The sequence below is a fragment of the Embiotoca jacksoni genome, unplaced genomic scaffold (genome assembly GCF_022577435.1).
Source record: "Embiotoca jacksoni isolate LCO1_2020_lvr unplaced genomic scaffold, fEmbJac1.0.p SCAF_21, whole genome shotgun sequence".
Lineage (NCBI taxonomy): Eukaryota > Metazoa > Chordata > Actinopteri > Embiotocidae > Embiotoca > Embiotoca jacksoni.
In genome coordinates this window covers 300,001-326,763 of record NW_027185352.1, presented here as the reverse complement: position 1 = coordinate 326,763, position 26,763 = coordinate 300,001, and the positions used below count along the sequence as shown (strand labels likewise).

General features: G+C 34.1%; 1 protein-coding gene across 8 annotated transcripts in view; it reads right to left on the bottom strand.

Annotated features, from left to right (window-relative positions):
- The window catches only part of scube1 (signal peptide, CUB domain, EGF-like 1), a 155,635-nt gene that overhangs the window by 5,834 nt on the left and 123,038 nt on the right, over positions 1-26,763 (bottom strand). For all 8 annotated transcript variants that reach the window (XM_069156325.1, XM_069156320.1, XM_069156318.1 and 5 more), the window contains 5 exons: positions 25,566-25,682; positions 25,322-25,480; positions 24,987-25,190; positions 24,736-24,897; positions 18,538-18,705 (listed from right to left, as the gene is read on the bottom strand). In XM_069156325.1, the coding sequence (XP_069012426.1) occupies positions 18,538-18,705; positions 24,736-24,897; positions 24,987-25,190; positions 25,322-25,480; positions 25,566-25,682 (810 nt within the window). The remainder of the gene's footprint in view (positions 1-18,537; positions 18,706-24,735; positions 24,898-24,986; positions 25,191-25,321; positions 25,481-25,565; positions 25,683-26,763) is intronic.

The window sequence follows — 26,763 nt, the reverse complement described above, 5'->3', positions numbered from 1 at the left end:
GTGAGTTATTGAACAATCAGTAATGTCATCAACCATCAGTGATGTCATCAACCATCAGTACTACATTCCGCCCACTGATAGCTGTAAACTGACTGCACCACAGGCCTGTCAATCAAACAGACACGCCCCCCCCAAAACAGGTCTTCTTGAATCTCCTTTTCTAATGAATGAGGGATTATTTTCAGATGGACCTCCAGAAAACTAATAAGAAGGAGTGACTTTAGCTAACAACACCGAGATAACTGATGGACACATTTTATTCACTTTGGATTTGATGAGAGAAGTTGAATGGGAGTCTATGGAGCCGGAGGCTTTTTGGAGCCGACCTCTAGTGGCACTCGCTGGTATTGCAGCTGAAGACACTTCTGGATCAGAACCATTTTACAGACCTGAAGCTACGAACTCTTTTAGAAACAGTCTGTAGTTTTATATCCAATCTGTAGTTTTATATCCAGTCTGTGTTTTATATCCAGTCTGTAGTTTTATATCCAGTCAGTGTTTTATATCCAGTCTGTAGTTGTATATCCAGTCTGTGTTTTATATCCAGTCTGTGGTTTTATATCCAGTCTGTGTTTTATATCCAGTCTGTAGTTTTATATCCAGTCTGTGTTTTATATCCAGTCTGTAGTTTTATATCCAGTCTGTTTTATATCCAGTCTGTGTTTTATATCCAGTCTGTGTTTTATATCCAGTCTGTAGTTTTATATCCAGTCTGTGTTTTATATCCAGTCTGTAGTTTTATATCCAGTCTGTGTTTTATATCCAGTCTGTTTTATATCCAGTCTGTAGTTTTATATCCAGTCTGTAGTTTTATATCCAGTCTGTGTTTTATATCCAGTCTGTAGTTTTATATCCTGTCTGTGTTTTCTATCCAGTCTGTGTTTTCTATCCAGTCTGTAGTTTTATATCCAGTCTGTGTTTTATATCCAGTCTGTGTTTTATATCCAGTCTGTAGTTTTATATCCAGTCTGTGTTTTATATCCAGTCTGTAGTTTTATATCCAGTCTGTAGTTTTATATCCAGTCTGTGGTTTTATATCCAGTCTGTGGTTTTATATCCAGTCTGTAGTTTTATATCCAGTCAGTGTTGTATATCCAGTCTGTATTTTATATCCAGTCTGTGGTTTTATATCCAGTCTGTGTTTTATATCCAGTCTGTAGTTTTATATCCAGTCTGTAGTTTTATATCCAGTCTGAGTTTTATATCCAGTCTGTAGTTTTATATTCAGTCTGTGTTTTATATCCAGTCTGTGTTTTATATCCAGTCTGTAGTTTTATATCCAGTCTGTGTTTTATATCCAGTCTGTGTTTTATATCCAGTCTGTAGTTTTATATCCAGTCAATGTTGTATATCCAGTCTGTAGTTGTATATCTAGTCTGTGTTTTATATCCAGTCTGTGGTTTTATATCCAGTCTGTGGTTTTATATCCAGTCTGTAGTTTTATATCCAGTCTGTAGTTTTATATCCAGTCTGAGTTTTATATCCAGTCTGTAGTTTTATATCCAGTCTGTTTTATATCCAGTCTGTAGTTTTATATCCAGTCTGTAGTTTTATATTCAGTCTGTGTTTTATATCCAGTCTGTGTTTTATATCCAGTCTGTAGTTTTATATCCAGTCTGTGTTTTATATCCAGTCAGTGTTGTATATCCAGTCTGTAGTTGTATATCCAGTCTGTGTTTTATATCCAGTCTGTGGTTTTATATCCAGTCTGTAGTTGTATATCCAGTCTGTGTTTTATATCCAGTCTGTAGTTGTATATCCAGTCTGTGTTTTATATCCAGTCTGTAGTTTTATATCCAGTCTGTGTTTTATATCCAGTCTGTAGTTTTATATCCAGTCTGTAGTTTTATGTCCAGTCTGAGTTTTATATCCAGTCTGTAGTTTTATATCCAGTCTGTGTTTTATATCCAGTCTGTGGTTTTATATCCAGTCTGTGTTTTATATCCAGTCTGTGGTTTTATATCCAGTCTGTGTTTTATATACAGTCTGTAGTTTTATATCCAGTCTGTGTTTTATATCCAGTCTGTAGTTTTATATCCAGTCTGTGTTTTATATCCAGTCTGTAGTTTTATATCCAGTCTGTAGTTTTATATCCAGTCTGTTTTATATCCAGTCTGTGTTTTATATCCAGTCTGTGTTTTATATCCAGTCTGTAGTTTTATATTCAGTCTGTGTTTTCTATCCAGTCTGTGTTTTCTATCCAGTCTGTAGTTTTATATCCAGTCTGTGTTTTATATCCAGTCTGTAGTTTTATATCCAGTCTGTGTTTTATATCCAGTCTGTGTTTTATATCCAGTCTGTAGTTTTATATCCAGTCAGTGTTGTATATCCAGTCTGTAGTTGTATATCCAGTCTGTGGTTTTATATCCAGTCTGTGTTTTATATCCAGTCTGTAGTTTTATATCCAGTCTGTTTTATATCCAGTCTGTAGTTTTATATCCAGTCTGTGTTTTATATCCAGTCTGTTGTTTTATATCCAGTCTGTAGTTTTATATTCAGTCTGTGTTTTATATCCAGTCTGTGTTTTATATCCAGTCTGTAGTTTTATATCCAGTCTGTGTTTTATATCCAGTCTGTAGTTTTATATCCAGTCTGTAGTTTTATATTCAGTCTGTGTTTTATATCCAGTCTGTGTTTTATATCCAGTCTGTAGTTTTATATCCAGTCTGTAGTTTTATATCCAGTCTGTGTTTTATATCCAGTCTGTAGTTTTATATCCAGTCAGTGTTGTATATCCAGTCTGTGTTTTATATCCAGTCTGTGGTTTTATATCCAGTCTGTAGTTTTATATCCAGTCTGTAGTTTTATATCCAGTCTGTGTTTTATATCCAGTCTGTAGTTTTATATCCAGTCTGTAGTTTTATATTCAGTCTGTGTTTTATATTCAGTCTGTGTTTTATATCCAGTCTGTGTTTTCTATCCAGTGTGTAGTTTTATATCCAGTCTGTGTTTTATATCCAGTCTGTAGTTTTATATCCAGTCTGTAGTTTTATATCCAGTCTGTGGTTTTATATGCAGTCTGTGTTTTATATCCAGTCTGTAGTTTTATATCCAGTCAGTGTTGTATATCCAGTCTGTAGTTGTATATCCAGTCTGTATTTTATATCCAGTCTGTGGTTTTATATCCAGTCTGTGTTTTATATCCAGTCTGTAGTTTTATATCCAGTCTGTTTTATATCCAGTCTGTAGTTTTATATCCAGTCTGTAGTTTTATATCCAGTCTGTAGTTTTATATTCAGTCTGTGTTTTATATCCAGTCTGTGGTTTTATATCCAGTCTGTGTTTTATATCCAGTCTGTAGTTTTATATCCAGTCAGTGTTGTATATCCAGTCTGTAGTTGTATATCCAGTCTGTGGTTTTATATCCAGTCTGTGTTTTATATCCAGTCTGTAGTTTTATATCCAGTCTGTAGTTTTATATCCAGTCTGTAGTTTTATATCCAGTCTGTAGTTTTATATTCAGTCTGTGTTTTATATCCAGTCTGTGTTTTATATCCAGTCTGTAGTTTTATATCCAGTCTGTGTTTTATATCCAGTCTGTGGTTTTATATCCAGTCTGTGTTTTATATCCAGTCTGTAGTTTTATATCCAGTCAGTGTTGTATATCCAGTCTGTGTTTTATATCCAGTCTGTGGTTTTATATCCAGTCTGTGTTTTATATCCAGTCTGAGTTTTATATCCAGTCTGTAGTTTTATATCCAGTCTGTAGTTTTATATCCAGTCTGTAGTTTTATATTCAGTCTGTGTTTTATATTCAGTCTGTGTTTTATATCCAGTCTGTGTTTTCTATCCAGTCTGTAGTTTTATATCCAGTCTGTGTTTTATATCCAGTCTGTAGTTTTATATCCAGTCTGTTTTATATCCAGTCTGTAGTTTTATATCCAGTCTGTGTTTTATATCCAGTCTGTAGTTTTATATCCAGTCTGTTTTATATCCAGTCTGTGGTTTTATATCCAGTCTGAGTTTTATATCCAGTCTGTGTTTTATATCCAGTCTGTTTTATATCCAGTCTGTGTTTTATATCCAGTCTGTAGTTGTATATCCAGTCTGTGTTTTATATCCAGTCTGTAGTTGTATATCCAGTCTGTGTTTTATATCCAGTCTGTAGTTTTATATCCAGTCTGTGTTTTATATCCAGTCTGTAGTTTTATATCCAGTCTGTGTTTTATATACAGTCTGTAGTTTTATATCCAGTCTGTGTTTTATATCCAGTCTGTAGTTTTATATCCAGTCTGTGTTTTATATCCAGTCTGTAGTTTTATATCCAGTCTGAGTTTTATATCCAGTCTGTGTTTTATATCCAGTCTGTGTTTTATATCCAGTCTGTAGTTTTATATCCAGTCTGTAGTTTTATATTCAGTCTGTGTTTTCTATCCAGTCTGTGTTTTCTATCCAGTCTGTAGTTTTATATCCAGTCTGTGTTTTATATCCAGTCTGTAGTTTTATATCCAGTCTGTGTTTTATATCCAGTCTGTAGTTTTATATCCAGTCAGTGTTGTATATCCAGTCTGTAGTTGTATATCCAGTCTGTGGTTTTATATCCAGTCTGTGTTTTATATCCAGTCTGTAGTTTTATATCCAGTCTGTTTTATATCCAGTCTGTAGTTTTATATCCAGTCTGTGTTTTATATCCAGTCTGTAGTTTTATATCCAGTCTGTAGTTTTATATTCAGTCTGTGTTTTATATCCAGTCTGTGTTTTATATCCAGTCTGTAGTTTTATATCCAGTCTGTGTTTTATATCCAGTCTGTAGTTTTATATCCAGTCTGTAGTTTTATATTCAGTCTGTGTTTTATATCCAGTCTGTGTTTTATATCCAGTCTGTAGTTTTATATCCAGTCTGTAGTTTTATATCCAGTCTGTGTTTTATATCCAGTCTGTGTTTTATATCCAGTCTGTAGTTTTATATCCAGTCTGTGTTTTATATCCAGTCTGTAGTTTTATATCCAGTCAGTGTTGTATATCCAGTCTGTGTTTTATATCCAGTCTGTGGTTTTATATCCAGTCTGAGTTTTATATCCAGTCTGTAGTTTTATATCCAGTCTGTAGTTTTATATTCAGTCTGTGTTTTATATTCAGTCTGTGTTTTATATCCAGTCAGTGTTGTAGATCCAGTCTGTAGTTGTATATCCAGTCTGTATTTTATATCCAGTCTGTGGTTTTATATCCAGTCTGTGTTTTATATCCAGTCTGTAGTTTTATATCCAGTCTGTTTTATATCCAGTCTGTAGTTTTATATCCAGTCTGAGTTTTATATCCAGTCTGTAGTTTTATATTCAGTCTGTGTTTTATATCCAGTCTGTGGTTTTATATCCAGTCTGTGTTTTATATCCAGTCTGTAGTTTTATATCCAGTCAGTGTTGTATATCCAGTCTGTAGTTGTATATCCAGTCTGTGGTTTTATATCCAGTCTGTGTTTTATATCCAGTCTGTAGTTTTATATCCAGTCTGTAGTTTTATATTCAGTCTGTGTTTTATATCCAGTCTGTGTTTTATATCCAGTCTGTAGTTTTATATCCAGTCTGTAGTTTTATATCCAGTCTGTGTTTTATATCCAGTCTGTAGTTTTATATCCAGTCTGTGTTTTATATCCAGTCTGTGGTTTTATATCCAGTCTGTGTTTTATATCCAGTCTGTAGTTTTATATCCAGTCAGTGTTGTATATCCAGTCTGTGTTTTATATCCAGTCTGTGGTTTTATATCCAGTCTGTGTTTTATATCCAGTCTGAGTTTTATATCCAGTCTGTAGTTTTATATCCAGTCTGTAGTTTTATATCCAGTCTGTAGTTTTATATTCAGTCTGTGTTTTATATTCAGTCTGTGTTTTATATCCAGTCTGTGTTTTCTATCCAGTCTGTAGTTTTATATCCAGTCTGTAGTTTTATATCCAGTCTGTGTTTTATATCCAGTCTGTAGTTTTATATCCAGTCTGTTTTATATCCAGTCTGTAGTTTTATATCCAGTCTGTGTTTTATATCCAGTCTGTAGTTTTATATCCAGTCTGTTTTATATCCAGTCTGTGGTTTTATATCCAGTCTGAGTTTTATATCCAGTCTGTGTTTTATATCCAGTCTGTTTTATATCCAGTCTGTGTTTTATATCCAGTCTGTGTTTTATATCCAGTCTGTAGTTTTATATCCAGTCTGTGTTGTATATCCAGTCTGTAGTTGTATATCCAGTCTGTGTTTTATATCCAGTCTGTGGTTTTATATCCAGTCTGTGTTTTATATACAGTCTGTAGTTTTATATCCAGTCTGTGTTTTATATCCAGTCTGTAGTTTTATATCCAGTCTGTGTTTTATATCCAGTCTGTAGTTTTATATCCAGTCTGAGTTTTATATCCAGTCTGTAGTTTTATATCCAGTCTGTAGTTTTATATCCAGTCTGTGTTTTATATCCAGTCTGTAGTTTTATATCCAGTCTGTAGTTTTATATTCAGTCTGTGTTTTCTATCCAGTCTGTGTTTTATATCCAGTCTGTAGTTTTATATCCAGTCTGTGGTTTTATATCCAGTCTGTAGTTTTATATCCAGTCAGTGTTGTATATCCAGTCTGTAGTTGTATATCCAGTCTGTAGTTGTATATCCAGTCTGTGGTTTTATATCCAGTCTGTGTTTTATATCCAGTCTGTAGTTTTATATCCAGTCTGTAGTTTTATATCCAGTCTGTTTTATATCCAGTCTGTAGTTTTATATCCAGTCTGTAGTTTTATATCCAGTCTGTAGTTTTATATTCAGTCTGTGTTTTATATCCAGTCTGTAGTTTTATATCCAGTCTGTGTTTTATATCCAGTCTGTAGTTTTATATCCAGTCTGTAGTTTTATATCCAGTCTGTAGTTTTATATCCAGTCTGTTTTATATCCAGTCTGTGTTTTATATCCAGTCTGTGTTTTATATCCAGTCTGTAGTTTTATATTCAGTCTGTGTTTTCTATCCAGTCTGTGTTTTCTATCCAGTCTGTAGTTTTATATCCAGTCTGTGTTTTATATCCAGTCTGTAGTTTTATATCCAGTCTGTGTTTTATATCCAGTCTGTGTTTTATATCCAGTCTGTAGTTTTATATCCAGTCAGTGTTGTATATCCAGTGTGTAGTTGTATATCCAGTCTGTGGTTTTATATCCAGTCTGTGTTTTATATCCAGTCTGTAGTTTTATATCCAGTCTGTTTTATATCCAGTCTGTAGTTTTATATCCAGTCTGTGTTTTATATCCAGTCTGTTGTTTTATATCCAGTCTGTAGTTTTATATTCAGTCTGTGTTTTATATCCAGTCTGTGTTTTATATCCAGTCTGTAGTTTTATATCCAGTCTGTGTTTTATATCCAGTCTGTAGTTTTATATCCAGTCTGTAGTTTTATATTCAGTCTGTGTTTTATATCCAGTCTGTGTTTTATATCCAGTCTGTAGTTTTATATCCAGTCTGTAGTTTTATATCCAGTCTGTGTTTTATATCCAGTCTGTGTTTTATATCCAGTCTGTAGTTTTATATCCAGTCAGTGTTGTATATCCAGTCTGTGTTTTATATCCAGTCTGTGGTTTTATATCCAGTCTGTAGTTTTATATCCAGTCTGTAGTTTTATATCCAGTCTGTGTTTTATATCCAGTCTGTAGTTTTATATTCAGTCTGTGTTTTATATTCAGTCTGTGTTTTATATCCAGTCTGTGTTTTCTATCCAGTGTGTAGTTTTATATCCAGTCTGTGTTTTATATCCAGTCTGTAGTTTTATATCCAGTCTGTAGTTTTATATCCAGTCTGTGGTTTTATATGCAGTCTGTGTTTTATATCCAGTCTGTAGTTTTATATCCAGTCAGTGTTGTATATCCAGTCTGTAGTTGTATATCCAGTCTGTATTTTATATCCAGTCTGTGGTTTTATATCCAGTCTGTGTTTTATATCCAGTCTGTAGTTTTATATCCAGTCTGTTTTATATCCAGTCTGTAGTTTTATATCCAGTCTGTAGTTTTATATCCAGTCTGTAGTTTTATATTCAGTCTGTGTTTTATATCCAGTCTGTGGTTTTATATCCAGTCTGTGTTTTATATCCAGTCTGTAGTTTTATATCCAGTCAGTGTTGTATATCCAGTCTGTAGTTGTATATCCAGTCTGTGGTTTTATATCCAGTCTGTGTTTTATATCCAGTCTGTAGTTTTATATCCAGTCTGTAGTTTTATATCCAGTCTGTAGTTTTATATCCAGTCTGTAGTTTTATATTCAGTCTGTGTTTTATATCCAGTCTGTGTTTTATATCCAGTCTGTAGTTTTATATCCAGTCTGTGTTTTATATCCAGTCTGTGGTTTTATATCCAGTCTGTGTTTTATATCCAGTCTGTAGTTTTATATCCAGTCAGTGTTGTATATCCAGTCTGTGTTTTATATCCAGTCTGTGGTTTTATATCCAGTCTGTGTTTTATATCCAGTCTGAGTTTTATATCCAGTCTGTAGTTTTATATCCAGTCTGTAGTTTTATATCCAGTCTGTAGTTTTATATTCAGTCTGTTTTATATTCAGTCTGTGTTTTATATCCAGTCTGTGTTTTCTATCCAGTCTGTAGTTTTATATCCAGTCTGTGTTTTATATCCAGTCTGTAGTTTTATATCCAGTCTGTTTTATATCCAGTCTGTAGTTTTATATCCAGTCTGTGTTTTATATCCAGTCTGTAGTTTTATATCCAGTCTGTTTTATATCCAGTCTGTGGTTTTATATCCAGTCTGAGTTTTATATCCAGTCTGTGTTTTATATCCAGTCTGTTTTATATCCAGTCTGTGTTTTATATCCAGTCTGTAGTTGTATATCCAGTCTGTGTTTTATATCCAGTCTGTAGTTGTATATCCAGTCTGTGTTTTATATCCAGTCTGTAGTTTTATATCCAGTCTGTGTTTTATATCCAGTCTGTAGTTTTATATCCAGTCTGTAGTTTATATACAGTCTGTAGTTTTATATCCAGTCTGTGTTTTATATCCAGTCTGTAGTTTTATATCTAGTCTGTGTTTTATATCCAGTCTGTAGTTTTATATCCAGTCTGAGTTTTATATCCAGTCTGTGTTTTATATCCAGTCTGTGTTTTATATCCAGTCTGTAGTTTTATATCCAGTCTGTAGTTTTATATTCAGTCTGTGTTTTCTATCCAGTCTGTGTTTTCTATCCAGTCTGTAGTTTTATATCCAGTCTGTGTTTTATATCCAGTCTGTAGTTTTATATCCAGTCTGTGTTTTATATCCAGTCTGTAGTTTTATATCCAGTCAGTGTTGTATATCCAGTCTGTAGTTGTATATCCAGTCTGTGGTTTTATATCCAGTCTGTGTTTTATATCCAGTCTGTAGTTTTATATCCAGTCTGTTTTATATCCAGTCTGTAGTTTTATATCCAGTCTGTGTTTTATATCCAGTCTGTAGTTTTATATCCAGTCTGTAGTTTTATATTCAGTCTGTGTTTTATATCCAGTCTGTGTTTTATATCCAGTCTGTAGTTTTATATCCAGTCTGTGTTTTATATCCAGTCTGTAGTTTTATATCCAGTCTGTAGTTTTATATTCAGTCTGTGTTTTATATCCAGTCTGTGTTTTATATCCAGTCTGTAGTTTTATATCCAGTCTGTAGTTTTATATCCAGTCTGTGTTTTATATCCAGTCTGTGTTTTATATCCAGTCTGTAGTTTTATATCCAGTCAGTGTTGTATATCCAGTCTGTGTTTTATATCCAGTCTGTGGTTTTATATCCAGTCTGAGTTTTATATCCAGTCTGTAGTTTTATATCCAGTCTGTAGTTTTATATTCAGTCTGTGTTTTATATTCAGTCTGTGTTTTATATCCAGTCTGTAGTTTTATATCCAGTCAGTGTTGTAGATCCAGTCTGTAGTTGTATATCCAGTCTGTATTTTATATCCAGTCTGTGGTTTTATATCCAGTCTGTGTTTTATATCCAGTCTGTAGTTTTATATCCAGTCTGTTTTATATCCAGTCTGTAGTTTTATATCCAGTCTGAGTTTTATATCCAGTCTGTAGTTTTATATTCAGTCTGTGTTTTATATCCAGTCTGTGGTTTTATATCCAGTCTGTGTTTTATATCCAGTCTGTAGTTTTATATCCAGTCAGTGTTGTATATCCAGTCTGTAGTTGTATATCCAGTCTGTGGTTTTATATCCAGTCTGTGTTTTATATCCAGTCTGTAGTTTTATATCCAGTCTGTAGTTTTATATTCAGTCTGTGTTTTATATCCAGTCTGTGTTTTATATCCAGTCTGTAGTTTTATATCCAGTCTGTAGTTTTATATCCAGTCTGTGTTTTATATCCAGTCTGTAGTTTTATATCCAGTCTGTGTTTTATATCCAGTCTGTGGTTTTATATCCAGTCTGTGTTTTATATCCAGTCTGTAGTTTTATATCCAGTCAGTGTTGTATATCCAGTCTGTGTTTTATATCCAGTCTGTGGTTTTATATCCAGTCTGTGTTTTATATCCAGTCTGAGTTTTATATCCAGTCTGTAGTTTTATATCCAGTCTGTAGTTTTATATCCAGTCTGTAGTTTTATATTCAGTCTGTGTTTTATATTCAGTCTGTGTTTTATATCCAGTCTGTGTTTTCTATCCAGTATGTAGTTTTGTATCCAGTCTGTAGTTTTATATCCAGTCTGTGTTTTATATCCAGTCTGTAGTTTTATATCCAGTCTGTTTTATATCCAGTCTGTAGTTTTATATCCAGTCTGTGTTTTATATCCAGTCTGTAGTTTTATATCCAGTCTGTTTTATATCCAGTCTGTGGTTTTATATCCAGTCTGAGTTTTATATCCAGTCTGTGTTTTATATCCAGTCTGTTTTATATCCAGTCTGTGTTTTATATCCAGTCTGTGTTTTATATCCAGTCTGTAGTTTTATATCCAGTCTGTGTTGTATATCCAGTCTGTAGTTGTATATCCAGTCTGTGTTTTATATCCAGTCTGTGGTTTTATATCCAGTCTGTGTTTTATATACAGTCTGTAGTTTTATATCCAGTCTGTGTTTTATATCCAGTCTGTAGTTTTATATCCAGTCTGTGTTTTATATCCAGTCTGTAGTTTTATATCCAGTCTGAGTTTTATATCCAGTCTGTAGTTTTATATCCAGTCTGTAGTTTTATATCCAGTCTGTGTTTTATATCCAGTCTGTAGTTTTATATCCAGTCTGTAGTTTTATATTCAGTCTGTGTTTTCTATCCAGTCTGTGTTTTATATCCAGTCTGTAGTTTTATATCCAGTCTGTGGTTTTATATCCAGTCTGTAGTTTTATATCCAGTCAGTGTTGTATATCCAGTCTGTAGTTGTATATCCAGTCTGTAGTTGTATATCCAGTCTGTGGTTTTATATCCAGTCTGTGTTTTATATCCAGTCTGTAGTTTTATATCCAGTCTGTAGTTTTATATCCAGTCTGTTTTATATCCAGTCTGTAGTTTTATATCCAGTCTGTAGTTTTATATCCAGTCTGTAGTTTTATATTCAGTCTGTGTTTTATATCCAGTCTGTAGTTTTATATCCAGTCTGTGTTTTATATCCAGTCTGTAGTTTTATATCCAGTCTGTGTTTTATATCCAGTCTGTGTTTTATATCCAGTCTGTAGTTTTATATCCAGTCAGTGTTGTATATCCAGTCTGTGTTTTATATCCAGTCTGTGGTTTTATATCCAGTCTGTGTTTTATATCCAGTCTGTAGTTTTATATCCAGTCTGTGTTTTATATCCAGTCTCTAGTTTTATATCCAGTCTGTAGTTTTATATCCAGTCTGTGTTTTATATCCAGTCTGTAGTTTTATATCCAGTCTGTAGTTTTATGTTCAGTCTGTTTTATATCCAGTCTGTGTTTTCTATCCAGTCTGTGTTTTCTATCCAGTCTGTGTTTTATATCCAGTCTGTAGTTTTATATCCAGTCTGTAGTTTTATATCCAGTCTGTGGTTTTATATCCAGTCTGTGTTTTATATCCAGTCTGTAGTTTTATATCCAGTCAGTGTTGTATATCCAGTCTGTAGTTGTATATCCAGTCTGTATTTTATATCCAGTCTGTGGTTTTATATCCAGTCTGTGTTTTATATCCAGTCTGTAGTTTTATATCCAGTCTGAGTTTTATATCCAGTCTGTAGTTTTATATTCAGTCTGTGTTTTATATCCAGTCTGTAGTTTTATATCCAGTCTGTGTTTTATATCCAGTCTGTAGTTTTATATCAAGTCTGTAGTTTTATATCCAGTCTGAGTTTTATATCCAGTCTGTAGTTTTATATCCAGTCTGTGTTTTATATCCAGTCTGTAGTTTTATATCCAGTCTGTGTTTTATATCCAGTCTGTGGTTTTATATCCAGTCTGTAGTTTTATATCCAGTCTGTGTTTTATATCCAGTCTGTGTTTTATATCCAGTCTGTAGTTTTATATCCAGTCTGTGTTTTATATCCAGTCTGTAGTTTTATATCCAGTCTGTAGTTTTATATCCAGTCTGTGTTTTATATCCAGTCTGTAGTTTTATATCCAGTCTGTTTTATATCCAGTCTGTGTTTTATATCCAGTCTGTAGTTTTATATCCAGTCTGTGGTTTTATATCCAGTCTGAGTTTTATATCCAGTCTGTAGTTTTATATTCAGTCTGTGTTTTATATCCAGTCTGTAGTTTTATATCCAGTCTGTGTTTTATATCCAGTCTGTGTTTTCTATCCAGTCTGTAGTTTTATATCCAGTTTGTAGTTTTATATGCAGTCTGTAGTTTTATATCCAGTCTGTGTTTTATATCCAGTCTGTGGTTTTATATCCAGTCTGTGTTTTATATCCAGTCTGTAGTTTTATATCCAGTCAGTGTTGTATATCCAGTCTGTAGTTGTATATCCAGTCTGTGGTTTTATATCCAGTCTGTGTTTTATATCCAGTCTGTAGTCTTATATCCAGTCTGTAGTTTTATATCCAGTCTGTGTTTTATATCCAGTCTGTAGTTTTATATTCAGTCTGTGTTTTATATCCAGTCTGTGTTTTATATCCAGTCTGTAGTTTTATATTCAGTCTGTGTTTTATATCCAGTCTGTAGTTTTATATCCAGTCTGTGGTTTTATATCCAGTCTGTGTTTTATATCCAGTCTGTGTTTTATATCCAGTCTGTAGTTTTATATCCAGTCTGTAGTTTTATATCCAGTCTGTTTTATATCCAGTCTGTGTTTTATATCCAGTCTTTAGTTTTATATCCAGTCTGTAGTTTTATATCCAGTCTGTGTTTTATATCCAGTCTGTAGTTTTATATTCAGTCTGTGTTTTCTATCCAGTCTGTGTTTTCTATCCAGTCTGTAGTTTTATATCCAGTCTGTAGTTTTATATCCAGTCTGTGTTTTATATCCAGTCTGTAGTTTTATATCCAGTCTGTGTTTTATATCCAGTCTGTAGTTTTATATCCAGTCAGTGTTGTATATCCAGTCTGTAGTTGTATATCCAGTCTGTATTTTATATCCAGTCTGTGGTTTTATATCCAGTCTGTGTTTTATATCCAGTCTGTAGTTTTATATCCAGTCTGTGTTTTATATCCAGTCTGTAGTTTTATATCCAGTCTGAGTTATATATCCAGTCTGTAGTTTTATATTCAGTCTGTGTTTTATATCCAGTCTGTGTTTTATATCCAGTCTGTAGTTTTAAATCCAGTCTGTGTTTTATATCCAGTCTGTAGTTTTAAATCCAGTCTGTGTTTTATATCCAGTCTGTGGTTTTATATCCAGACTGAGTTTTATATCCAGTCTGTAGTTTTATATCCAGTCTGTTTTATATCCAGTCTGTGTTTTATATCCAGTCTGTGTTTTATATCCAGTCTGTAGTTTTATATCCAGTCTGTGTTTTATATCCAGTCTGTAGTTTTATATCCAGTCTGTGTTTTATATCCAGTCTGTAGTTTTATATCCAGTCTGTGTTTTATATCCAGTCTGTGTTTAATATCCAGTCTGTAGTTTTATATCCAGTCTGTAGTTTTATATCCAGTCTGTGTTTTATATCCAGTCTGTAGTTTTATATCCAGTCTGTGTTTTATATCCAGTCTGTGTTTTATATCCAGTCTGTTTTATATCCAGTCTGTGTTTTATATCCAGTCTGTAGTTTTATATCCAGTCTGTGTTTTATATCCAGTCTGTGTTTTATATCCAGTCTGTTTTATATCCAGTCTGTGTTTTATATCCAGTCTGTAGTTTTATATCCAGTCTGTGTTTTATATCCAGTCTGTGTTTTATATCCAGTCTGTTTTATATCCAGTCTGTGTTTTATATCCAGTCTGTAGTTTTATATCCAGTCTGTAGTTTTATATCCAGTCTGAGTTTTATATCCAGTCTGTAGTTTTATATCCAGTCTGTAGTTTTATATCCAGTCTGTGTTTTATATCCAGTCTGTAGTTTTATATCAAGTCTGTAGTTTTATATCCAGTCTGAGTTTTATATCCAGTCTGTAGTTTTATATCCAGTCTGTGTTTTATATCCAGTCTGTGGTTTTATATCCAGTCTGTGGTTTTATATCCAGTCTGTAGTTTTATATCCAGTCTGTGTTTTATATCCAGTCTGTGTTTTATATCCAGTCTGTAGTTTTATATCCAGTCTGTGTTTTATATCCAGTCTGTAGTTTTATATCCAGTCTGTAGTTTTATATCCAGTCTGTGTTTTATATCCAGTCTGTAGTTTTATATCCAGTCTGTAGTTTTATATCCAGTCTGTAGTTTTATATCCAGTCTGTTTTATATCCAGTCTGTGTTTTATATCCAGTCTGTGTTTTATATCCAGTCTGTAGTTTTATATCCAGTCTGTGGTTTTATATCCAGTCTGAGTTTTATATCCAGTCTGTAGTTTTATATTCAGTCTGTGTTTTATATCCAGTCTGTGTTTTATATCCAGTCTGTGTTTTATATCCAGTCTGTAGTTTTATATCCAGTCTGAGTTATATATCCAGTCTGTAGTTTTATATTCAGTCTGTGTTTTATATCCAGTCTGTGTTTTATATCCAGTCTGTAGTTTTAAATCCAGTCTGTGTTTTATATCCAGTCTGTAGTTTTAAATCCAGTCTGTGTTTTATATCCAGTCTGTGGTTTTATATCCAGTCTGAGTTTTATATCCAGTCTGTAGTTTTATATCCAGTCTGTTTTATATCCAGTCTGTGTTTTATATCCAGTCTGTAGTTTTATATCCAGTCTGTGTTTTATATCCAGTCTGTAGTTTTATATCCAGTCTGTGTTTTATATCCAGTCTGTAGTTTTATATCCAGTCTGTGTTTTATATCCAGTCTGTAGTTTTATATCCAGTCTGTGTTTTATATCCAGTCTGTGTTTAATATCCAGTCTGTAGTTTTATATCCAGTCTGTAGTTTTATATCCAGTCTGTGTTTTATATCCAGTCTGTAGTTTTATATCCAGTCTGTGTTTTATATCCAGTCTGTGTTTTATATCCAGTCTGTGTTTTATATCCAGTCTGTAGTTTTATATCCAGTCTGTGTTTTATATCCAGTCTGTAGTTTTATATCCAGTCTGTAGTTTTATATCCAGTCTGAGTTTTATATTCAGTCTGTGTTTTATATCCAGTCTGTGTTTTATATCCAGTCTGTAGTTTTATATCCAGTCTGTGTTTTATATCCAGTCTGTAGTTTTATATCCAGTCTGAGTTTTATATCCAGTCTGTGTTTTATATCCAGTCTGTGTTTTATATCCAGTCTGTAGTTTTATATTCAGTCTGTGTTTTATATCCAGTCTGTAGTTTTATATCCAGTCTGTGTTTTATATCCAGTCTGTGGTTTTATATCCGGTCTGTGTTTTATATCCAGTCTGTAGTTGTATATCCAGTCTGTGTTTTATATCCAGTCTGTGGTTTTATATCCAGTCTGTGTTTTATATCCAGTCTGTAGTTTTATATCCAGTCTGTAGTTTTATATCCAGTCTGTTTTATATCCAGTCTGTGTTTTATATCCAGTCTGTAGTTTTATATTCAGTCTGTAGCTTTATATCCAGTCTGTGTTTTATATCCAGTCTGTAGTTTTATATCCAGTCTGTAGTTTTATATTCAGTCTGTGTTTTCTATCCAGTCTGTAGTTTTATATCCAGTCTGTAGTTTTATATCTAGTCTGTGTTTTATATCCAGTCTGTAGTTTTATATCCAGTCTGTAGTTTTATATCCAGTCAGTGTTGTATATCCAGTCTGTATTTTATATCCAGTCTGTGGTTTTATATCCAGTCTGTGTTTTATATCCAGTCTGTGTTTTCTATCCAGTCTGTAGTTTTATATCCAGTCTGTGTTTTATATCCAGTCTGTAGTTTTATATCCAGTCTGTAGTTTTATATCCAGTCAGTGTTGTATATCCAGTCTGTATTTTATATCCAGTCTGTGGTTTTATATCCAGTCTGTGTTTTATATCCAGTCTGTGTTTTATATCCAGTCTGTAGTTTTATATCCAGTCTGTTTTATATCCAGTCTGTAGTTTTATATCCAGTCTGAGTTTTATATCCAGTCTGTAGTTTTATATTCAGTCTGTGTTTTATATCCAGTCTGTGTTTTATATCCAGTCTGTGTTTTATATCCAGTCTGTAGTTTTATATCCAGTCTGTGTTTTATATCCAGTCTTTAGTTTTATATCCAGTCTGAGTTATATATCCAGTCTGTAGTTTTATATTCAGTCTGTGTTTTATATCCAGTCTGTAGTTTTATACCCAGTCTGTGTTTTATATCCAGTCTGTAGTTTTAAATCCAGTCTGTGTTTTATATCCAGTCTGTAGTTTTATATCCAGTCTGTGTTTTATATCCAGTCTGTGGTTTTATATCCAGTCTGAGTTTTATATCCAGTCTGTAGTTTTATATCCAGTCTGTTTTATATCCAGTCTGTGTTTTATATCCAGTCTGTAGTTTTATATCCAGTCTGTGTTTTATATCCAGTCTGTAGTTTTATATCCAGTCTGTGTTTTATATCCAGTCTGTAGTTTTATATCCAGTCTGTGTTTTATATCCAGTCTGTGTTTAATATCCAGTCTGTAGTTTTATATCCAGTCTGTAGTTTTATATCCAGTCTGTGTTTTATATCCAGTCTGTAGTTTTATATCCAGTCTGTGTTTTATATCCAGTCTGTGTTTTATATCCAGTCTGTTTTATATCCAGTCTGTGTTTTATATCCAGTCTGTAGTTTTATATCCAGTCTGTAGTTTTATATCCAGTCTGTAGTTTTATATCCAGTCTGAGTTTTATATCCAGTCTGTAGTTTTATATTCAGTCTGTGTTTTATATCCAGTCTGTGTTTTATATCCAGTCTGTGTTTTATATCCAGTCTGTGTTTTATATCCAGTCTGTAGTTTTATATCCAGTCTGTGTTTTATATCCAGTCTGTAGTTTTATATTCAGTCTGTGTTTTATATCCAGTCTGTAGTTTTATATCCAGTCTGTGGTTTTATATCCAGTCTGTGTTTTATATCCAGTCTGTGTTTTATATCCAGTCTGTAGTTGTATATCCAGTCTGTGTTTTATATCCAGTCTGTGGTTTTATATCCAGTCTGTGTTTTATATCCAGTCTGTAGTTTTATATCCAGTCTGTAGTTTTATATCCAGTCTGTTTTATATCCAGTCTGTGTTTTATATCCAGTCTGCAGTTTTATATCCAGTCTGTAGCTTTATATCCAGTCTGTGTTTTATATCCAGTCTGTTTTATATCCAGTCTGTGTTTTATATCCAGTCTGTGTTTAATATCCAGTCTGTGTTTTCTTTCCAGTCTGTAGTTTTATATCCAGTCTGTGTTTTATATCCAGTCTGTAGTTTTATATCCAGTCTGTGTTTTATATCCAGTCTGTGTTTTATATCCAGTCTGTTTTATATCCAGTCTGTGTTTTATATCCAGTCTGTAGTTTTATATCCAGTCTGTGTTTTATATCCAGTCTGAGTTTTATATCCAGTCTGTAGTTTTATATTCAGTCTGTGTTTTATATCCAGTCTGTGGTTTTATATCCAGTCTGTGGTTTTATATCCAGTCTGAGTTTTATATCCAGTCTGTAGTTTTATATTCAGTCTGTGTTTTATATCCAGTCTGTAGTTTTATATCCAGTCTGTGTTTTATATCCAGTCTGAGTTTTATATCCAGTCTGTAGTTTTATATTCAGTCTGTGTTTTATATCCAGTCTGTGTTTTATATCCAGTCTGTAGTTTTATATCCAGTCTGTCACACACAAAGTCACACACAGACACACACAGACACACAAAGACACACAAAGACACACACACACACACACACAAAAAAAGACACAAAGGCACACAAAGACACACACACACACACACACACACACACAAAAAGACACACAGACACACACAGACACAAAAAGACACACACAGACACACAAAGACACAAAGGCACACAAAGACACACACACACAGACACACAAAGATACAGACAGACACACAAAGACACATGGACACACAAAGAAACACAGATACAAAGACACAGACACAGAAACAGAAATACAAAGACACACAGACACTCCGACACACAGACACATACAGACCCACACAGATACACAGACTCACAATGACACACAAAGACACAGACACACAGTTTCACCTTTGGCTTCACATTCCCTGAAGGCTACAGATCCTTCATACTTGGTCATGAGGCCTCCTCCACAGGGGAAGCACAGAACCCGGCCTGGTTCTGGCTGGTACGAGCCCACCAAACAAGGCTGACATGGGCGGAACCCGTCAGCAGAGAACTGACCTGCTGGACACTGACCTGAGGGACGGAGAAAGAACAGCTGTCGGTGTCCTTCAGTCCTTTCCGATCTCTCCACAGACAGAGTCATCACTCAGCTCACTGACTGCGCTCTACACACCATGGTTTGTGGTTGTACATTCCGTTTAATGACCACAAATAGGCGCCAAACCAACATTAATACGTGCACACAGTACGTATTTATTCATGTATGCACCACTGCATGTTATTACTGGCTGTCCCTGTCACATCTCCTATTTGTTTCTAACCAGAATGTATGGTGATTCTATTAATCTGTCTGCTGCAGCTATCTGGGAGAAAAACCTGAAGTTCTTTTAATGGTTTACAAGGAACAAAATGTCCTAAGTTTTATAAAGAGTTGTCCAAGGTAGAAAGGACCTGTTTCAATAGACACCTGTGTCACTGCTGTACTTTGGCACCAAGAACTAACCTGGTTTCATGCTTGGTTTCAAACCTGGTTTAACACCTAGTTTAAGGTCCTGTGACCCTGTTAAATTGATAAACCTGCAGTCTGCCCTCCCCCTGCGGTCCCCCCAATTAAATATACGTGAACCGTTCATTGTTAACTGTTCATTGTTAACTGTTCTTTGTTAACTGTTAATTGTTCTTTGTTAACTGTTCTCCATTAACTGTTCTTTCTTAACTGTTCTATGTTAACTGTTCTGTTAACTGTTCTTTGATAACTGTTCTCCATTAACTGTTCTTTGATAACTGTTCTCCGTTAACTGTTCTTTGTTAACTGTTCTTTGTTAACTGTTCGATGTTAACTGTTCTATGTTAACTGTTCTTTGTTAACTGTTCTATGTTAATTGTTCTTTGTCAACTGTTCTTTGTTAACTGTTCTATGTTAACTGTTCTATGTTAACTGTTCTTTGTTAACTGTTCTGCGTTAAACATTCATTGTTAATTGTACTTTGTTAACGGTTCATTCTTTGTTAACTGTTCTTTGTTAATTATTCTTCGTTAACCGTTCTTTGTTAACTGTTCTTTGCTAAGCGTTCTTTGTTAACTGTTCTTTGTTAACCGTTCTTTGATAACTGTTCTCTGTCAACTGTTCTTTGTTAACTGTTCTTTGTTAACTGTTCTATGCTAACTGTTCTATGTTAACTGTTCTTTGTTAACTGTTCTGCGTTAAACATTCATTGTTAATTGTACTTTGTTAACGGTTCCTTCTTTGTTAACAGTTCTTTGTTAATTATTCTTTGTTAACCGTTCTCTGTTAACTATTGTTTGTTAACTTTTCTCCGTTAACCGTTCTTTGTTAACTGTTCTTTGTTGAGCGTTCTTTGTTAACTGTTCCTTCTTTGTTAACAATTCTATTAACTGTTCTTTGTTAACTGTTCTCTGTTAGTTGTTCTCCTTTAACCGTTCTCTGTTAACTATTGTTTGTTAACTTTTCTCCGTTAACCGTTCTTTGTTAACTGTTCTTTGTTGAGCATTCTTTGTTAACTGTTCCTTCTTTGTTAACCATTCTATTAACTGTTCTTTGTTAACTGTTCTCTGTTAGTTGTTCTCCTTTAACTGTTCTTTGTTAACTATTCTGCGTTAAACATTCTTTGTTAATTGTACTTTGTTAACTGTTCTGCGTTAAACATTCTTTGTTCATTGTACTTTGTTAACTGTTCCTTCTTTGTTAACCGTTCTTTGTTAACTGTTCTGTTAACTGTTCTTTGTTAATTGTTTTTTGTTGACTGTTCTCCATTAACTGTTCTTTGTTAACTGTTCTATGTTAACTGTTCTATGTTAACTGTTCTTTGATAACTGTTCTCCCTTAACTGTTCCTTGATAACTGTTCTCCGTTAACCGTTCTTTGTTAACTGTTCTTTGCTAAGCGTTCCTTGTTAACTGTTCTCTGTTAATTATTGTTTGTTAACTTTTCTCCGTTAACCGTTCTTTGTTAACTGTTCTTTGTTAATTATTCTTTGTTAACTGTTCTCTGTTAACTATTGTTTGTTAAGCGTTCTTTGTTAACTGTTCTCTGTTAATTGTTCTTTGTTAACTGTTCTCTGTTTATTGTTCTTTGTTAATTGTTCTTTGTTAACTGTTCTTTGTTAACTGTTCTCCATTAACTGTTCTATGTTAACTGTTCTTTGTCAACTGTTCTTTGTTAACTGTTCTATGTTAACTGTTCTATGTTAACCGTTCTTTGTTAACTGTTCTATGTTAACCGTTCTTTGTTAACTGTTCTTTGTTAAGCGTTCTTTGTTAACTGTTCTCTGTTAATTGTTCTTTGTTAACTGTTCTGTTTATTGTTCTTTGTTAACTGTTCTTTGTTAACTGTTCTCCATTAACTGTTCTTTGTTAACTGTTCTGTTAACTGTTCTATGTTAACTGTTCTTTGTTAACTGTTCTGCGTTAAACATTATTTGTTAATTGTACTTTGTTAACGGTTCCTTCTTTGTTAACAGTTCTTTTTTTAATTATTCTTGGTTAACTGTTCTCTGTTAACTATTGTTTGTTAACTTTTCTCCATTAACCGTTCTTTGTTAACTGTTCTTTGTTAAGCGTTCTTTGTTAACTGTTCTTTGTTAATTGTTCTTTGTTAACTGTTCTCCATTACCTGTTCTTTGTTAACTGTTCTATGTTAACTGTTCTATGTTAACTGCTCTTTGATAACTGTTCTCCGTTAACTGTTCTTTGTTAACTGTTCTATGTTAACTGTTCTTTGTTAACTGTTCAATGTTAACTGTTCTATGTTAACTGTTCTTTGTTAACTGTTCTGCGTTAAACATTCATTGTTAATTGTACTTTGTTAACGGTTCATTCTTTGTTAACTGTTCTTTGTTAATTATTCTTCGTTAACCGTTCTTTGTTAACTGTTCTTTGCTAAGCGTTCTTTGTTAACTGTTCTTTGTTAACCGTTCTTTGATAACTGTTCTCTGTCAACTGTTCTTTGTTAACTGTTCTTTGTTAACTGTTCTATGCTAACTGTTCTATGTTAACTGTTCTTTGTTAACTGTTCTGCGTTAAACATTCATTGTTAATTGTACTTTGTTAACGGTTCCTTCTTTGTTAACAGTTCTTTGTTAATTATTCTTTGTTAACCGTTCTCTGTTAACTATTGTTTGTTAACTTTTCTCCGTTAACCGTTCTTTGTTAACTGTTCTTTGTTGAGCGTTCTTTGTTAACTGTTCCTTCTTTGTTAACAATTCTATTAACTGTTCTTTGTTAACTGTTCTCTGTTAGTTGTTCTCCTTTAACCGTTCTCTGTTAACTATTGTTTGTTAACTTTTCTCCGTTAACCGTTCTTTGTTAACTGTTCTTTGTTGAGCATTCTTTGTTAACTGTTCCTTCTTTGTTAACCATTCTATTAACTGTTCTTTGTTAACTGTTCTCTGTTAGTTGTTCTCCTTTAACTGTTCTTTGTTAACTATTCTGCGTTAAACATTCTTTGTTAATTGTACTTTGTTAACTGTTCTGCGTTAAACATTCTTTGTTCATTGTACTTTGTTAACTGTTCCTTCTTTGTTAACCGTTCTTTGTTAACTGTTCTGTTAACTGTTCTTTGTTAATTGTTTTTTGTTGACTGTTCTCCATTAACTGTTCTTGTTAACTGTTCTATGTTAACTGTTCTATGTTAACTGTTCTTTGATAACTGTTCTCCCTTAACTGTTCCTTGATAACTGTTCTCCGTTAACCGTTCTTTGTTAACTGTTCTTTGCTAAGCGTTCCTTGTTAACTGTTCTCTGTTAATTATTGTTTGTTAACTTTTCTCCGTTAACCGTTCTTTGTTAACTGTTCTTTGTTAATTATTCTTTGTTAACTGTTCTCTGTTAACTATTGTTTGTTAAGCGTTCTTTGTTAACTGTTCTCTGTTAATTGTTCTTTGTTAACTGTTCTCTGTTTATTGTTCTTTGTTAATTGTTCTTTGTTAACTGTTCTTTGTTAACTGTTCTCCATTAACTGTTCTATGTTAACTGTTCTTTGTCAACTGTTCTTTGTTAACTGTTCTATGTTAACTGTTCTATGTTAACCGTTCTTTGTTAACTGTTCTATGTTAACTGTTCTATGTTAACCGTTCTTTGTTAACTGTTCTCTGTTAACTGTTCTTTGCTAAGCGTTCTTTGTTAACTGTTCTTTGTTAAGCGTTCTTTGTTAACTGTTCTCTGTTAATTGTTCTTTGTTAACTGTTCTGTTTATTGTTCTTTGTTAACTGTTCTTTGTTAACTGTTCTCCATTAACTGTTCTTTGTTAACTGTTCTATGTTAACTGTTCTATGTTAACTGTTCTTTGTTAACTGTTCTGCGTTAAACATTATTTGTTAATTGTACTTTGTTAACGGTTCCTTCTTTGTTAACAGTTCTTTTTTTAATTATTCTTGGTTAACTGTTCTCTGTTAACTATTGTTTGTTAACTTTTCTCCATTAACCGTTCTTTGTTAACTGTTCTTTGTTAAGCGTTCTTTGTTAACTGTTCTTTGTTAATTGTTCTTTGTTAACTGTTCTCCATTACCTGTTCTTTGTTAACTGTTCTATGTTAACTGTTCTATGTTAACTGCTCTTTGATAACTGTTCTCCGTTAACTGTTCTTTGTTAACTGTTCTATGTTAACTGTTCTTTGTTAACTGTTCAATGTTAACTGTTCTATGTTAACTGTTCTTTGTTAACTGTTCTGCGTTAAACATTCATTGTTAATTGTACTTTGTTAACGGTTCATTCTTTGTTAACTGTTCTTTGTTAATTATTCTTTGTTAACCGTTCTTTGTTAACTGTTCTTTGCTAAGTGTTCTTTGATAACTGTTCTCTGTTAACTGTTCTTTGTTAACTATTCTGCGTGAAACATTCTTTGTTAATTGTACTTTGTTAACTGTTCCTTCTTTGTTAACCGTTCTTTGTTAACTGTTCTGTTTATTGTTCTTTGTTAACTGTTCTTTGTTAATTGTTCTTTGTTAAGCGTTCTTTGTTAACTGTTCCTTCTTTGTTAAACATTCTATTAAATGTTCTTTGTTAACCGTTCTTTGTTAACTGTTCTTTGTTAACTGTTCTCTGTTAATTGGCCTTTGTTAACTGTTCTTTGTTAACTGTTCTATGTTAACTGTTCTATGTTAACTGTTCTTTGTTAACTGTTCTGCGTTAAGCATTCATTGTTAATTGTACTTTGTTAACGGTTCCTTCTTTGTTAACAGTTCTTTGTTAATTATTCTTTGTTAACCGTTCTCTGTTAACTATTGTTTGTTAACTTTTCTCCGTTAACCGTTCTTTGTTAACTGTTCTTTGTTGAGCGTTCTTTGTTAACTGTTCCTTCTTTGTTAACCATTCTATTAACTGTTCTTTGTTAACTGTTCTCTGTTAATTGTTCTCCTTTAACTGTTCTTTGTTAACTATTCTGCGTTAAACATTCTTTGTTAATTGTACTTTGTTAACTGTTCTGCGTTAAACATTCTTTGTTCATTGTACTTTGTTAACTGTTCCTTCTTTGTTAACCGTTCTTTGTTAACTGTTCTGTTAACTGTTCTTTGTTAACTGTTCTTTGTTAATTGTTCTTTGTTGACTGTTCTCCATTAACTGTTCTTTGTTAACTGTTCTATGTTAACTGTTCTTTGATAACTGTTCTCCCTTAACTGTTCCTTGATAACTGTTCTCCGTTAACCGTTCTTTGTTAACTGTTCTTTGCTAAGCGTTCTTTGTTAACTGTTCTCTGTTAATTATTGTTTGTTAACTTTTCTCCGTTAACCGTTCTTTGTTAACTGTTCTTTGTTAACTGTTCTTTGTTAAGCGTTCTTTGTTAACTGTTCCTTCTTTGTTAACCATTCTATCAAATGTTCTTTGTTAACCGTTCTTTGTTAACTGTTCTTTGTTAACTGTTCTCCATTAAATGTTCTATGTTGACTGTTCTCTGTTAATTGTTCTTTGTTAACTGTTCTTTTTTAACCGTTCTTTGCTAACTGTTCTGTTAAATGTTCTTTGTCAACCGTTTTTTGTTAACTGTTCTTTGTAAACTGTTCTTTGTTAACTGTTCTCGGGTTTCATGTTCTCAGATTCTCCTTATAAGAAGTTCTGGTTGAAGACGTATGAAATGATGGTGGCGTACCTCCACACTGAGACACGTTCTTGGCTCCTGCGATGCCCTGTCCTTCAGTACTGGGACACGGCTCACATGACAGCTGACCCATTGTATCCTGGTATGTCCCGGGAGGACACTGGACGCACTGCTCCTGCTCCCCACTGTAGAACGTGCCCACACCACAGCTCACTGAGGAGAACATACAGGTGAAAACAGACAGGTGAGAACTTCCTGCTGCTCTTGATGGCAGTGACATTAAACTGACTCTGTAAACTCACCACACATTCCATCTCGGAGGACCTGTCCCGTGCTGCAGGTCTCTGCTCCCTCTGCCAACCTGGAGGGTTTCTGGGCCACTTCGTATTCTGTCCCAGAGAACTGGATGTAGAACTGCTGCTTGTTGATGGACTTCCTGAGGGTCCGCATGGCGCTCTGCAGCTTCTGCTTCATCCTCTCACGCACACAGTCCACGTTACAGGAGTCTGAGGAGAAACCTTGTTTTCATTTCCATCATCTGCTGTAGGTTTACATCTGAGAGGTGTTCTAACAGTTACAAAGGAGACCGCCTGTACGTGTGTGCACCGTGTGTGTTTTATAGTGCAGTCCACCACACCTGAGGTCTCCTCCTCCTTCATCTCCATCTCAAACTCTGCAGTGATGTGGGAAACCTCCTTCGAAGGAGATTTGCGTCCTCGCCGGCGCTTCTTGGACGAGTCACACTTGAGGTTGACAAAAGTGACCTGGCAGTCATCGGTGCAGGGGAACTGGCCTCCTTCAGACAGAAAAACACAGAAGTCATGTAATCATGTGTTTCAGTAGCAGGTGGAGGATGCTGCTTTGTGTCACGTGATCTTTACCCTGCACACTCTGCCTGGAGGAGTCTCTGTGCTTCTCCTTGTTGCGCGGCCTCAGGTGACACTTGGCATCCTTGATCTTAAACCTGGCCTTCTGTTTGATGGGAGGAGCCAGCGTGTCTTCAATCATGCAAAGCAAAGAAACAGGACTGTGAAGTTACTCTGTGAAATATCAGCTGTAATATTCTCTGTTCTTGATCCTCATCTGATTTTGGTCTTCACTGTTAATTAACAGCTCCATCTTTCACACCTCCAGTGTTATCAGCTGCATCTTCCTAAAAGCAGTGGGCAACACACAGCTGTGTTCCCACTGAGTATCATTTAAACACCATACAGGCCTGCATTGCATACTGTTACTAACCACGTCCATCATGTTTGAGCAGCAGGACACCACACCACGTCTCAAAGTTCATATCATCCAGACCGTCTGAACATGACAGTGAGTTCACTCAGATCAGACGGCCTTCACAGTCTCACATCTCAGTCCAATACAGGATACCAATACTTTGTGGTGGGATGACAGAATGACATCATCAAGGTGCTGCCCACACATCTGCAGCATCATAAACATCTGCAGCAGCTGACAGATGTCATCATGTCATGTGAGGAGTGTTTCCAGAACCTTCTTAAATCTGAAGGTCCAACCCAGAACCAGCAAGTTGTACCTAATAAAGTGGCAAGACAGTGTATATGATGTGATGTAGTAGAAGAAAATGTTTGATCAAAGATGTGTACAGTATCCTGGAGGCTACAGGAGGCAAAATGAAGCAGAAATATCTGAATCTGTAACAACCAAAAAGTAGTGACTCTGTGTAAAATGTAAATAAAAACAGAATGTGATGATTTACAAATCTTATAAACTCTTATTTAATTAAAAATAGACCAAAGACAACATATCAAATGTTGAAACTGAGAAATGTTATTGTTTTACGAAAAATGCATTCTTATTTTGATTTTGATGGCAGCAACACGTCTCTAAAAAGTTGGGACAACAAAAGACTGGAAAAGTTGTTTCACGCAAAAAAACAAAAACACCTGATAGAACATCTGACAACTTTTCAGGTTACCATGGTAACATATCAGTGACATGATTGGGTGTAAAAATATCATTTCAGAGAGGCAGAGTCTCTCAGCAGTGAAGATGGGGAGAGGTTCACCACTGAAAGACTGTGTTGGAAAATAGTTCAACAATCTAAGAATA